At 34.8% G+C, this 16,485-nt stretch overlaps 1 protein-coding gene across 5 annotated transcripts in view; it reads right to left on the minus strand.

The window, feature by feature from the left end:
- Positions 1–16,485, minus strand: part of LOC100880043 (ADAM metallopeptidase with thrombospondin type 1 motif A) — a 199,145-nt gene that overhangs the window by 47,222 nt on the left and 135,438 nt on the right. For all 5 annotated transcript variants that reach the window (XR_013040449.1, XM_076539623.1, XM_076539624.1 and 2 more), the window contains exon 7: positions 1,340–1,523. Coding sequence is in view for 4 of the 5 variants with exons in the window: in XM_076539623.1 (XP_076395738.1) it covers positions 1,340–1,523 (184 nt within the window). In the remaining variant the exon portion in view is untranslated. The remainder of the gene's footprint in view (positions 1–1,339; positions 1,524–16,485) is intronic.

Genomic DNA, 16,485 nt, shown 5'->3' on the forward strand with positions numbered 1-16,485 from the left:
TTATCATGAAGCAAATGTATAATATCTCAAAACAGGATTATTACTAAAATGAATAGCCATCAAAATAAATGAGAAGTACATACAAGATACTTCTTTCACCTTTCATCATCCACCACCCGAAATTATTTCTTTTAGTACATAAATCACCGAAATAACCGTAATCGAGGTTAAAACTGTTCCCGCAAAATATACTGATTAATGTTCATTTCGTTTTTTGCAGTTACGAAATAAATTTCGCGTTGTCGAAACGTATGATTCCGAACGGTTGTTGGATGCAACATTCACAACATTGTTCGATCGGACCATTATTTCTCGAGAAAGTCGAGAAAGTCAGTCGGAAGATGCAATTTTTCAATAATACAACTGATGAACGTACGAACGATCCGCCAAAAGTCAGTATATGAGAACGCGTGATATATGATTTCTTCTCGTGACGCAAACAGGCAAGGATTAATGCGATAATCAGTCTCTGACTTGGTTGAAGGTGATCATTTAGTAACTGTTTCTTGACGATAACTTTCTGTCACATCAGATACCTCATTGAAACGTACTGTTAATTGACTGTTTGTTAGTCCTGATAATTTATAATACAGCTATTAGTTTCTGGAGCAAGTACTTCATACCACTTTTTTTAAATTTATTTGTTCGAAAAAATTGACATATGTGCTTTAAAAATTTATATATGTACGTTTATGAAAAATGACGTATGTATTTATAAAATTGATGTATATACATTTATAAAAATTAATATATGTATATTTATGAGAAATGATGTATGCGTATTTATAAAATTGATGTACATGCATTTATAAAAATTGATATATGTATGTTTATGATAAATGATGTATGTGTATTTGTAAAATTGATGTACATGTATTTATTAAAATTGATATATGTATATTTATGAAAAATGATGCACGTGTACGTATAAAATTGATATATGTATATTTGTAAAAAATGATGTATGTATATTTAACAAATTAATACATGTATATTTATATATACATATATTCCTAAACACTGATAATTTCATTTTTGATAAGTTCATTTATAAAACTTGGTACATTTATGATAATAACCAAATATTCAACAAAATCCTAAAAATATAGAATTCTAACATCAACTTCACCAATGGTATAAAATAATAGAATGGTAAACGTAATTTGTTTACAAAAATTAACACGAGATCAATAATCAATAAATCTACAATTTTTCATATACACTTCATATTCCATTGAAACTGCATCTCACATCAAGGTTACACAACCTCGTTAAAAATAAAAGTTATGAATAAAAATCTTCTAATAAATAACAAAAAGAAAAGTTTAAAAGAACGTACCTATCGTTTCGCAAAAAGTGTTCATAATCTTCCTGATGTTCCGTAAATTGTTCATACGATTCGTCGTCTGCTAAATGATCCAGTGCCGTTTTCTCTGTCAAAGATCTGCGCCTGCGCGTTTGGACGCCATCATAAATTTGACTTCCGTTCGTGTCATCCAAAATGGACGTTGGTGTATCGTCATCTGCAAAACAAAAACATTTAATTAATTGACTAGAAAAACGTGACATATTTTCTTAAATATTCTAAGATCTTTTTAGAAGATATTTTCTTTTTAAAAAAGATATCAATATTCTGTTATTTAACCTCTTAACTGTGCTTCATGAATTAACTCCTCACTGATCAGTTTTTAATATACAATAGCATAGTTATGAAATCATATTAGTTTCAATTTTTAATGGGTAATTAAGTATTTAGTGTATTATAAATATTTAAGTATTTAGTATATTGAAAATATATTCAGTAAATTTTTGATTTAAATAATTATATTTGGTTTTATTTTTGATAATAAGATATTTGTATTCATTGTGAACAGAAACTGTTTACTCTTGTTAATTTATTTTTTATTATAAATACAGAAAAGAAATGAGTTGTGTTTTTATTAAAAAGTCTTCTGGTTCAGATAAATAAAAAATGGAAAAGAGTTCACTGAAACACTGAGTGCTTCTATATTTCGTTGCAATTTTATCTCTTAAATTGCAAAACCAGTTACAATTTTATTTCTCAAATTAAAAACCCAGTTAGACCTTCATCTAAACTAAAAACCTGTTTACATTTGCCTAAATTAAAAAATTAGTAAAAATTCAATCTCTTAACTCAAAAAACTAGTTACAATTCCATTTCCTAACTTAAAAATCCAGCTACACTTCCATCAAAATAAAAAACCCAGTTACCACTCCTTAATCAAAAAACTGTTTGTCTAACGATGGCCACCAAGCCTTATCTTTCTCCCTAAATTTTAGAACCCCATAAAACCTCAAGTCCCATAAATAGTAAATCATTCTTAAACACATCTCCAAAAGCAATCTTCCATTTTACAGCTTTCCACGATTATTATCCGTAATAATTTCGTTCGAACGTCGAAATAGAAAAAGCAGAGTACAAAAATGTCTTTGTTTGACGGCGAACGGGGAGAAGCAGTCGCGTTCAGCTCTCAAACAAAGCTCAACTGTTCTCGATATATAGCACCGTTGAAGAATCATGGTTAACGATTATACGCGTCTAATTGAATGTGCAGTTGACACTTTGAGAGAAATCGATACGTTCTGACAGCTTCACGATTCATCTCGATGTCCTTCGTGCCTTTCGTGGACGCGTATCTGATCCTTGGTCGAGCGATCGATTTTCCACCCGTACCTTGATGGCCTCAACATGTTTTCACTCTTCTTACACATCATTTTACAATTTTAAATCACGTATCTATCGGATGTATCAATTATAGCTTGGATATTTTTGATTATCTGAACGTTTCAAGGTTTCTATTTTTGTGCAAGTGTTCTTTATGTCTTGCTGTTTTAGACTTAAAAATGGGAATGTGTCATGAAGTATTAAGCTTTTGTATTGTACAGTTGTATCAATTATAGCTTGGATATTTTTGATTATCTGAACGTTTCAAGGTTTCTATTTTTGTGACTGTTTTTTATGTTTTGCTGCTTCAGAGTTTAAAGATGTGTTATGAAGTGTTTCGAGCTTTTGTGTTGTATAGTTGTATATGACCGTTGATTATGATATGTTTTTGGAAATCTTTGCAATGGAAATGAGAATGTTTATGTAAATTAATTGTAAGTTTACTGGAGGTGGGATTAATTAAAATATCTGAAAGTACCAATGTTATTTATTAAATAATTTCAAAGTATGTCTACTGTCAATGTTATTAACTGAGAAGTTTCAAAAAACTTTTAGTGTCAAGGTTATTAATTAACAAATCTTGGAGTACTCTTATTGTCAAGGTTATTGATAAAAACATCTGAAAATACCTTTACTGTTAATATCTGAAAATGTTATTAATTAAAAAGTCTTAAAGTAAAGTCACTGTCAATGTTAATAATTACAAAATCTCAAAACTAAAATTACAAAATTACAAATTATTAGAGTTCCAAAATTTCAAACTTCGAACTTTAATTTCTACTCTTAAAACTCCAGAATCATAAATTTACAAGTTACTAGAGAGTTCAAAAATTCCAGACTTCTAAATTTCAAGTCTAAAACTTTCATAACTCCACAATTATAAAACACCAAATTATTAGAGTTCCAAAATTCCAGCCCTACATTGTTAAAATATCAAAATTTCAAGTTGTCAGGTTCTAAAATTAAAAATCCTCAGAAATGAAATTTGAAAAATTCCTAAGTCACCAAATCCCAAAATCTCAATATGCCAAGTTCCAAAACTAGGAAATCTCAGAATTGAAATTTAAAAAATTCCAAATTTCCCAAATTCCAAATTCCTTAAATTCCAAATTTCCCAAATTCCAAATTCTCCAAATTCCAAATTCCCCAAATTCCAAATTCCCCAAATTCCAAATTCCTCAAATTCCAAATTCCCCAAATTCCAAATTCCCCAAATTCCAAATTCCCCAAATTCCAAATTCCCCAAATTCCAAATTCCCCAAATTCCAAATTCCCCAAATTCCAAATTCCCCAAATTCCAAATTCCTCAAATTCCAAATTCCCCAAATTCCAAATTCCCCAAATTCCAAATTCTCCAAATTCCAAATTCCCCAAATTCCAAATTCCCCAAATTCCAAATTCCAAATTCCCCAAATTCCGCAAATTCTAAATTCCCCAAATTCCGCAAATTCTAAATTCCCCAAATTCCGCAAATTCTAAATTCCCCAAATACCAAATTCCAAATTCCCCAAATTCCGCAAATTCTAAATTCCCCAAATACCAAATTTCCAATTCCCTAAATTCCAAATTCCCCAAATTCCCCAAATTCTAAATTCCTCAAATTCCAAATTCCCCAAATTCCTCAAATTCTAAATTCCCCAAATACCAAATTCCAAATTCCAAATTCCAAATTTCCCAACTTCCAAATTCCCCAAATTCCCCAAATTCTAAATTCCTCAAATTCCAAATTCCCCGAATTCTCCAATTTGCAAATTCCTCAAATTCCATAGTTCCCAAAATGCCAAAATCCCAAACTAAAAAACAAAGAAAACGCTTTATAACCTCAAATATGAAAATCCGTAAATAATTAATGCAGATAAATATTTTATATTAATTAATAGAGATAATTATTCGATTAATTTTCCAATTTGCAAATGGAAAACGATTAGAACGTGTTCATCGTAAATTGCATACAAGCCAGCGAATCACGGCTGAGCTGTTGCTTAATGATTTCGTTAAATCGATTAGCTTGCATCGATTAAACATTCATCTGATCGTGTGTGTACGTAGGAATGCGTGTATGCATCATGGACCCGCACGTCGAGATTGCGGTATTGATAAACACTAGTGTCCGTTGATCGTAACCGTGAAATGCAAACCATTTCATGCTTAAAATCGTTCATGCGAGCAGAGTTCAGCTGCATTGGAATATAAACGAAGAGAAAAAATAAATTCATAGCATTTTATCTTAGTTTATCGTAATGCTGCGATTAAGCGTGAGCTAAAGTCGGAGAATTAAATTTTATGGACTAAATGGATTAATAAATTTATCAATTTATATTGCTAGATAAAGGTGATTAAATTAATCGGTAAATTTCAGTCAATTAGTAAATGTAATGATTTATAATATTATTGTGTAATGATATGATGAAAAGGATACGAAACTTGAACGTTAAACGATCATTGTTTCATTTTTGTGTAATTAGTGTTTTATTATTTATGAAAATTTAATTATAATTTAGTTACAATTATATTACTTATAGATTTATTATAAATTGTTTCAAAATAATAAACATGTATCATTTCTTTTTAAAAAGCTCCGGAAAATAATAAATGAACGTCGATGCTGTTGAAACAAAATGGCGGAATCTGTAAAGAATGCCCCAGCATCGATTGATCAAAACAAATTTGAACGCAAGAATTTCAATTTTAATCGAACAATAAACTATATTGTTTTGCAGACGTTGTGGTAGGTCTACCATAGAATGCACTTTCATGCAATCCTAATGACAGCTTTATTACTCCCTGTAATTGGCATTATTATGCTCGCGAAGATTGCTGCTTTGTTGTTGGCCGTTTCGAGAATCTCGAATAGGAATGTTGTCTATTTTTTAATGATATTTGAGTGCGACTATTGTGATTCAAACAATTAGGGTACCATTAGTACCTCATTATATATCCGACACAGCAAACGTATCTTTAGAAACAATTTATGAGACATTCTAGGTTGCTGTATATGCTTATGTGCCATTTCCATAAATCATTCTTCATTGTTTTGCAATTGTTGTAATATAAAATATTTAGGTTTGTTAATTTCATTTGTTGGATTTATATATTTTGGGTAATTCTGGATATTATGAGTGGACATTAGATTAATTCAATTTGGACATTGCAATTTTTACGTAAATTGTATGGTTTGGTTATTATGTATTTAAGTACACTACTCAGTATTCAGTACTCATCACTCACCATTCACTATACACTATTCACTATTCACTATTCACTCACCATTCACTATACACTATTCACTATTCACTATTCACTCTTCATTCTTTGTTACTCATTACTCACTACTCACTAAACACAATTAGTTACTACACTACTCTCTACTTTCTACTTTCCACTCACTACTCTCCATTCACTAGTTACTACTCACTACTCATTAATTTACTATTCATTATTCTACTATTCACTATTACTATTATTATATCTACTATTCACTATTATTCTACTATTCATTACTCACTACTCACTACTCACAATTCATTACTACACTACTCTCTACTCTCTACTCTCTACTCTCTACTCTCTACTCTCTACTCTCTACTCTCTACTCCCCACTCACTACTATCCACTCCCTACTTACTACTCACTACTCAATACTTCTTACTTCCTTCTCATTCCTCATTACTAACTACATTCTACTCACTACTTACTACTCATTACTCATTTCTTCTTACTTCTTTCTTACCCCTCGTTACTAACTATTCACTACTTACTACTTATCACTCATTACTCATTACTTCTTACTTATTTCCCACTACACATTGTACACTACTTACTACTTATTATTCATCATTCGTTACTCAGTACTTCTTGCTCATTCCTCACTGCTCATCTCTTACTATTCACTACTTACTACTCATCATTCACTACTCAGTACTTCTTACTTATTCCTCACTGTTCATTACTTATTATTCACTTCTTACTATTCATCACTTATTAGTCAACACTGAGTATTCCGTATTTACTGAATGTTATTTACTACTCACTGTGTAATGTTTTATTTCATACATCAAGTATAATGAACATCAAGTACTATTAGCTTGCTAATGTTCAATAAATTAATGAATAAATTTCATTTTTTAAAAATAATGAATAATTTTTACTATTTACTATTCATAGCTGCAATGAATAGTGAATACTGAATATTTCATTCTCTATTAACTACTCACTGCTCGTTGCATCTACTAAGAAAAGCTGACTTGTGCAACTCAGTTCTGACTGTATGTCAGTGATGTTAGATGTATTCAAACTAACAATCTTCTGTACATATCCCTAATCGGTAACCTGGTCTAAAGTAACTAAAATACTTGAAATTCGAAAATAGAACACAGCACAGAAAGAAGAAGAGGAAAGAAAGAGCAGTGGAAGGACTTAGGTCTCAACAAGAACTCGTTTCGTGGACAATTATCTTTGTCCGCGTAGCGACGCCCACGCATTAGGCTGCTCTGTAAAGGCGCCTCAGCACGGAATAATGGTGGTTTGCGGGTGCGTTCAACCTATTTGTCGTTGGTTCGTGTCTAGCGGCCGTTGTTGCAGCACGATGTTTCCCTTTTGCGGCTCCAGATCCAGGCTCCGGACTGCTAGCGTGCCACGGCCTTTATCCGCGTTATTGTCACGCGTTCCACTACCGAGCTTCTAACGTTAGTCAGCCTAGGCCAACATTCGTGGAAACCGGGAAATAAATCGCGGTGGACGTAATCGCGATCAGCCATAGTATTCCGGTCCATGGTACCAGCGGGGAGGATTTTAATTGACGCTAGAGTCGCTATGGAATTCCTTTTTACTTGACCGTCTTTGATTAACAATGTTCGACATTGATAACAATAGTTTACTGTTCCACTATTGTTTCACTATTTTGTACTTTTGTTCAATTGTACTGTTATATTAATATACTGTTTCATCCGTTTATAATTCTATAATATTATTTATCTAGTATTTTACTATTCTACTATTCTATTATTTTACTATTATACTACTCTACTATTCTACTATTCTACGATTCTACTATTCTACTATTCCACTATTCCACTATTCCACTATTCCACTATTTCACTATTCCACTATTCTACGATTCTAGTATTCTACTATTCCACCATTCCACCATTCCACCATTCCACTATTCCACTATTCTACTATTCCATTACTCCACGATTCTACTATTCTACCATTCTACTATTGTATTATTTTACTATTTCACTATTTCACTACTTCACTATTTCACTACTTCTTTATTTCACTAGTTCACTATGTCATTATTTCATTATTTCACCATTTCACTATTCCTCTGTTTTACTATTTTACAATTCTAATATTTTGCCAATCTGTCAGCATTTTGCTATTCTAACATTTAACTGTTCGACTACTCTACTATTTTCATCATTTTAATACTTTATTAAATTATTATTTTACTACCTTACTATGTTACTATTTCACTATGTTACTATTTTACTATTTTAGTATTTTACTGTTTTACTATTTTATTATTTTACTATTTTACTATTTTACTATTTTACTATTTTACTATTTTACTATTTTATTATTTTACTATTTTACTACTTTACTATTTTACTATTTTACTACTTTACTATTTTACTATTTTACTATTTTACTATTTTATTATTTTATTGATTTACTATTTTACTACTTTACTACTTTATTACTTTACTACTTAACTACTTTACTACTTTACTATTTTACTATTTTACTATTTAACTATTTTACTATTTTATTATTTTATTGATTTACTATTTTACTACTTTACTACTTTATTACTTTACTACTTAACTACTTTACTACTTTACTATTTTACTATTTTACTATTTTACTATTCTATTATTTCACTATTTCACTATTTCACTATTTCACTATTTCACTATTTCACTATTTCACTATTTTACTATTTTACTAGAGCTTTCTATAATTCTACTGATCTACTATTAAACTTCTTTGTATCCATCATACATCTCCTTCATTTTCAACATTAATCCTTCCGTTTCGAAACACGCGGATCTTACAGACACGAAATTCCAAGAAAAATGTCCCATGTAGATATTAATCAATTTCCGGATTCTTGAACACGCCTTTCACAATCGAATCACCGATTCGACATTGATTCCGGTAGGAAACTTCCAAGTTACCTTGATACGCTTTGCAACGACGATTTATTAGATCGGGAGTCTTTTTAGCAATTCAATTCGTGAACAAAGACACTGGCAAAATTGCAATAATTACTACAAGCATAAATTTCAGTTAATGGAATTTTAATGGAATGGTGATTCGATGTCTGCGAATTTGGTACATAGCGATATAGGGCGTGGTAATTTAATTCGTAGCGATTTAACTCATAATAATTGAGTGCGTGGCGATATAACGTGTGGTAATTGAATGCGTGGTGAACTAATATTTGATAATTCCACTGTGATAATTTAGGACGTCGTAATTTAACGTATGGTGGTATAACCGCGTGGTAATAGAATTCGTGGTGATATAACGCGAGGTAACTCGATGCGTGGCGATATAACGCGTGTTAATCCGACGCATGGTGTTCTAACAATTGGTAATTCAACTGTGGTAATTTGGTGCGTGGTAATTTAGCGTATGGTGATATAACGCATAGCAATTGAATTCGTGGCGATATAACGCGTAGTAATTCGGTGCGTGGCCATATAACGCGTGTTAATCCGACACGTGGTAACTGAACGTGTAGTGTTTGGTTACATAGTAATCTAACGCGTAGAATTTAATCGCGTGGCAATCTAACGCATGGTTATATATTGCGTGGTAATTTAACACGTGGCGATACAACGCGTAACAATTCAACGCACGGCAATATGAGTGCCAATATCACACATGTATATGACACCCAATTTGACAATATATGTAATATATGACAACTCAACGAATGTTAAACTGAACACATATCCAAACAGCATACGGCAATATAACGCGTGGCGGTCTCAAGCAAAATTCGACATACGCCAATGGTCCCAGATGTCATCACAAAGGTCAGCATTTAATTAATCACGAAAAATGTGGACGACCCTGAAGAATACACCGCGCACGACGGAATAAATCAACGTAAGTCGAATAAATTATCGAGTCGTCGTATATTAGAAATACCTGCGATGAAATTTATTTATCCGCGGTGTATAAGAGTGTACGATGAAATCGCGAACGCGAACAACGCCTAAGCGTTTTTCGACGGATGATGTACGATCCGTGACGAAAGCGTTGGCCCTTTTCTCGTCCTTTGGCCAAGAAACAACGATACCACTCTCACGATCATTCACTCTGACGTTTCACGCTATGTCATCGTCTTTCGTTTAATTAATCATCCGTTCCTTTACACGTGTTAACACGTCCCGACCGACGGGGTAGTCGTTTGAAGAAGAAGCGTACGAAAGTAAGAGTTTCACGTCGAAACTCTTTTTCTCCCGTCATAACTCATCCTGTTTCTTTTTCTTGCTTCTTCGTTTCGTTTCTCTTGTCTGCACCGCGTACGTAAATTCAGGTCTCGCGGGTTAACCGATGAAAACCGACTGGGATTCCGATACGAAACAATAGGACTTGTCGAATTATTTCACGAAAACCAAAAATGTGGAACCCCCGAAGGTTATGTTCACGACAAGAAAGATCATAATAGAAGTTTCTCCAGTTCCTAAAAAATAACATTCTTTGACATAATTTACAGCGAGTAGATGTCCTGCAAAAAGTATAGACTGCAAACAGGAATGAAGTACCAAAGGCATAAAAAGTTACTAGAGATCATGAATCATAACGATCCACCTGTCCCATGCTGTCTCAAATTGCGTATGTTCGTCTCGATATCTGTCCACATGAACCATGATATAATATATCCTGGGGATGGTGGCGCGTGTAGGCTTATAATTTTACGCGACCGGCTGGAATCAGCCTCGACAAAAGTCATTTCGAATACGTTCTGCATTGTAGCATCGAAGGGAAGGAAGCTGGACACGAGCAGGCTTAATAAATTTCTTGAGCAGGCAGCTTTATACGTGCGGAGAACCCCTATGGCGATCGGTTAAAATCTACGAATAAATCAACTCACCCGTATGGAGCTCATCCTCGCCATGGAATTCCACGATCTTCCGATCGGTTCCGATACACGCGTGCATGTTTGTACATACGTATACGATAAAAAAAGTGGTTTAACGATTTAACTGTGTCTGCAGGAAATTATAGGTTTGCGATTGAATTATATTTTCTTTGACCGGGTTATTTATTAAAATTTGACAACTCAGATACAACACGAAGACATTCATTCTTATGGTAAAATTATGAGTTATAGCTATTTTATTGCTTTTGCCTGTTAGGTAGTTTCTTATTTCGCTATTTCATTATTTTAGCAGTAGTCAGTATTCGTTACTTGTCACTTGGTACACATGGTTCATTATTCGCAACTGACTACTAGCCACTAATTACTTATTACTTATTATTTATTGAACGCTGGAAGCTATTAATTATTTCTACGCTTCATATATTTTTTAGCTGCAGCCTAGTTATTATTTGCATTTTTCTGTGAATAATGCAATATTTGTTACTTAATGTTAATTTATTAGAGTAGATTTTTTGGAGCAGCGCTGCTCTGGGCAACTTTGCTAATTGTGTTTCGGATAATTAGTGGTGTGGGGCATTCAGCGAAGTGAGGTATTTAGGGGTTGTGTGATATTTAGGAGTGTGAGGTATTTAGAGAGGTGGAGTATTTAGGGGTGTGAGGTATTTAGAGAGGTGGAGTATTTAGGGGTGTGGGGTATTTAGAGAGGTAGGGCATTTAGGGCTGTGGAACACTCAGGGGTGTTGGACACTTAGGGGTGTGGAACATTTGAGGGTGTGGGGCGTTCAAAGGTCCAGGACACTCCTCTGGACCCTTGGACCACTTAGTGATGTGAAGTATTTAGGGATGTGGGGCATCCATGGGTCTAAGGCACTTCCTTGTACCTTAGACGATTAGATGTGTGGTGCATTTAGGGATGGGGGTTGCCCAAGGCATTTTTGTGCCTTGAACAATTAGTGGTGTGGTGCACTTAGGGGTGGGGGGTTGTCCAAGGCATTTTTGTGCCTTGAACAATTAGTGTTGTAGGGTGTATTCAGGGAGTGGGGTACCTCAAGGGTATGGGTGCATCATTCAGGGGTTGGGACACTTTGCTGGGTTTGGATGACCTAGTAGTTTTGGGTATTTTGGGGTGGGGGCAGTCAGGGGTTAGGAGTACTCCTTAGGGTCTGGGAATTGGAAGCTTCCATCGGGATGTTACCACAGGGGAATTATTACCAGGACAAGGGACTCTACCTATCAGTGTTATCATCGGTGTTCAGCAGTAAAATGCTTTCCTTATGTTTACCATCGGTGGTCAGCAGTACAACTGCTTCCCACATATGACGGTTTGAAAATGGGAGCTTAGGGGAGCGGGTACAGGACCTCTTGCTATCCCTAACATCAAAAATAGAGGCTCCGTTACCACTTAGAGCGTTATGGGTGTCAACCACATACGATAAGCGGAAACATCGCCACTGTTTCGATCTCGCGGTCGCGTATTAATACTCGCGGGAGCCTATTATAATTGCGAGAGCGACAATCCGCGGCTGACCACCTAGCGGCCGCGGTGCCAAGTTCGCGACCTGTGCTTACGTCACACAGTCACGTTTCGATACAGATGAAACTGATTTACACGGCTATATGCGGAAAAAAGGTTTCCGCCACTGGGGGGGAAGACCTCGCGAGACGTCGAGAAGCTCGCTCGTCGCGAAATGTAACGTGATACGTGTTGTACATCCGTAAGATAATACGAATGCAAATATAAAACTTTTTGATTTTTGATGTTTGGGTTATCAAACTTTTTCTAATGGATTTTTGACACTTTTCTGATTAAAATGAGACCAAACTCGGTATAATTTGGACTGTATTTACTCGTTTAATTGAGGATACGTTTTCACATTCTTATCTCGCTTTCATAGTTAATTTTTTAAACCGAATAAAATAATCTAGTCAGAATTTTAAGCTGAGAGAAAGTTAAATACTTTTGAAGATGTTGAAAAGGTAGAAAATAATTCCAATAATAATACAAGTGTATCAATTATCATGTACAATAAAATTAATCTGAATTAATTTTAATTCAAATGGAAATCTATTGAAGACGTATTCAAATTTCTGCAGGATATTTTTTTAATTCAAACTTTCGGAAAGACAAAATACAGTACAGTTTATTTCAAGATGCTTCGATATTTTTATTTTTAGTGGAAAACAAATTGAGGAAAATTTTTTCTGTGACCTCCACGCGATCAAATACCACGCGTTCTATTGCAATGCATTTAAATACCACGCGTTATAATACTATGCATTTAATTACCATTCTTTGAATTACCACGGGTTGAATAACCTCGCGTTATATTGCCATCTGTCAAATTATCGCGGATTCAATTATCACGCGTTATATCACCACTCATTTAATTACCATGATTTAGATTACCACGCGTTGAATGACCTCGCGTTATATTGCCACGTGTTATATTGCTATCTGTCGAATTATCGCGTATACAATTATCACGCGTTATATCTCTACTCATTTAATTACCATGATTTAGATTACCACGCGTTGAATGACCTCGCGTTATATTGCCACGTGTTATATTGCTATCTGTCGAATTATCGCGTATTCAATTATCACGCGTTGTATCTCCACTCATTTAATTACCATGATTTTAGGTTACTACGTGTTGAATGACCTCGCGTTATATTGCCGCGCGTTATATAGTCATATCGAATTACCGCGCTTTCAACTGTCACGCGTTATATCACTACACGTTTAATTACCATGATTTTAGATTACTACGCGCTGAATGATCTCGCGTTATATCGCCGCGCGTTATATTGTCATAAATCGAATTACCGCGCATTCAATTATTACGCGTTATATCACTACGCAATTATGTAGTTACCACGATTTAGATCACATGTTCAGTGACCTCGCGTTATATCGCCATATGTCACATCGGCATGCGTTGAATTACCACGTATTCAATTACCACGCGTTATATCGCCACATATTCGACTACCACACGTTAGATTATCAGCCGTTCAATGACATCGCGTAATATAGCCACGTGTTATATCGCCACGCGTTACATGACCATATATTTAATTACCACAAGTTATGTTTCTAAGCATTCAATTATCAGGAGTTCGATTGCCACGCATTGAATAACCTCGCATTATATAGCCACGTGTTATATCGCCACACGTTATTTGACCATTAATTTAATTATTACAAATTATGTCTCTACGCATTCAATTACCAGGAGTTCGACTGCCACGCATTGAATAGCCTCGCATTATATAGCCACATGCTATATCGCCACACGTTAGATGACCATATATTTAATTACGGGTTGTGTCTCTACGTATTCAATTACTACGAGCTAGATTTCCAAACGTTCAATGACCTCGTATTATATCGCCACGCGTTAAATTATCACGCAACGAACGGTGGTCGAAACAATCGATCAAATACCACGAAACGATTCAGCAGACCGCGCGGCGCCAAGCACGTGGATCTCGAAAAAGCGACGAGCGTCTCGACGGTGAACGAGAGATCGATCTGAACGATATGCAAAAGTCATTGACTCGATGCGATCCACCCGGAATAACGGATACGACGATCAAGATCGAACTCGTGCCGCACCCTTCTTCCCTTTCGGCCCATTCTTTCTCCACCGATCCTGCGGGAGATCTTGATCCCGAGATCGCGACACGATCGAGGAGAAGTCGTGTATTATTACGGGTTACCAACCAAATGACAGGCATTACGTGCCCTTCCTAGATTACACTTCGATTCTCGTGCTCGCTTATCGACTTCGCGGCGTTCGATACCCGCTCGAATCGATGCTGATCAATATACGTGTACATGGTCATGTATTTAGGTAGGTATGTACTTTTTCGCTGATGATTATCGAGCATGTTGAAGATAGCTCACGGTATGCTGAGTTCTGAAAGTGTCGATGCTTGTAGGATTATCTAGGGAAAATAGAAATATTGGAGAAAATATAGGTAGGTTTTGGTAGATTATATTTCGAATTTGCAAGGGATACATTTTGAAATTTGGTAATTTATTAAGTGGAAAAGTGAAAGAAGATGATTGAGAAATGAGAAAATTAGGGACCTGGAAAATTGGGAAATTCAAAATATGAGGATCTGAAAAAGGTGAATTTAAGAATATGGAGATTGAAATTTGGAAATTCAAAATTTAGGAATGTGGGAATTTGAGAATTTTGGGATTTAGAAATTTAGAAATATGGGAATGTGAGAAAGTGACAATTTGCGAATTTGGATATGTGGAATTTTGGGTTTTTGGGAATGTGGGAATGTAGGAATTTGGGAATTTGAGAATGTGGAAATGTGGAAATGCGGAAATGCGAGAATTTGGTAATGTAGAAATTTGGGAATTTGGGAATATGGAAATGTTGGAATATGGGAATGTGGGAATTCGGCAATTTGGGAATGTGAGAATTTGGTAATGTGGGAATTTGGCAATGTGGGAATTTGGCAATATGGGAATCTGGAAATGTGTGATAATGGGAATGTGGCTATTTGGCAATTTGGGAATGTGGAAATGTGAAAAATTGGGAATGTGAGAATTTGGTAATGTGGGAATTTGGCAATTTGGGAATATGGGAATTTGGGAATATGGGAATGTGGGAATTCGGCAATTTGGGAATGTGAGAATTTGGTAATGTGGGAATTTGGCAATGTGGGAATTTGGCAATGTGGGAATTTGGCAATTTGGGAATGTGAGAATTAAGGAATGTGGAAATGTGGAAATTGGGGAATTTGGAAATATAGGAATGTGGGAATTAAGAAATGTGGAAATGTGGAGATGTGGGAATGTGGAAATTTGGGAATATGGAAATGTGGAAATTTGGGAATATAGGAATGTGGAAATTTGGAAATATGGGAATCTTGAAATGTAAGAATTTGGGAAGGTGGAAATTTGGGAATGTGGGAATTTGGGAATGTGGTTATGTGAGAATTTGGAAATTTAGAAATTTTCGTCTAAATTTTGGTAATTTCAAATATACAAATCTGAAAATTTACAAACAAAAACTGAAAAATATAGAGATCTAAAGTTCTTAAAATTTAAAGAATTAAAAAATTAAGAAATTCCCTAAGTGAAAAATTCAAAAATTTTTTAATTTTCCTCCAGGTTTCCATTTTTCAAATTTAATGCAAGGTGATCTAACGTATCACTGCAACCATATCACACACGGCTATATAACGAACGGCCATATATCACATAGCTCTCAAACGCACGGCGCTATAATGCGAGTTCCAACACACAAAACATTCATAAAACTGAATACACACAACGTAAGAACCTTCTAATCGATTCATCGCAATTACATAAGGGGAAGATTTGAGTAATCGCGATAATTGCAGCTTTCGACACCGAGTCAGTGCACTTGTATAAACACTAATAGAGAGATTTAGTGATCGGCGTATTTTCAACGAAATTGCACGACGGGGTATTTGTGCGAGCCTATTATTAGCGATCGCTTCCGTGTTATTAATTGACGATCTATGAAAGATCGATGGAAGAAGATTCGTCTTGGTTCAGCGTTAACGGCCGCGTTTAATAATTCGCTAACGTTGCGAAGGGCTCATCTCCGCGCGTTCAAGTACGAACTGACGATTACATGAATGGATATTTCGAACGTTTACGTTAATCGGAGAATGTTCGATAATT

This window comes from Megachile rotundata, chromosome 14 (assembly GCF_050947335.1).
Source record: "Megachile rotundata isolate GNS110a chromosome 14, iyMegRotu1, whole genome shotgun sequence".
In the NCBI taxonomy this organism is placed as follows: domain Eukaryota; kingdom Metazoa; phylum Arthropoda; class Insecta; order Hymenoptera; family Megachilidae; genus Megachile; species Megachile rotundata.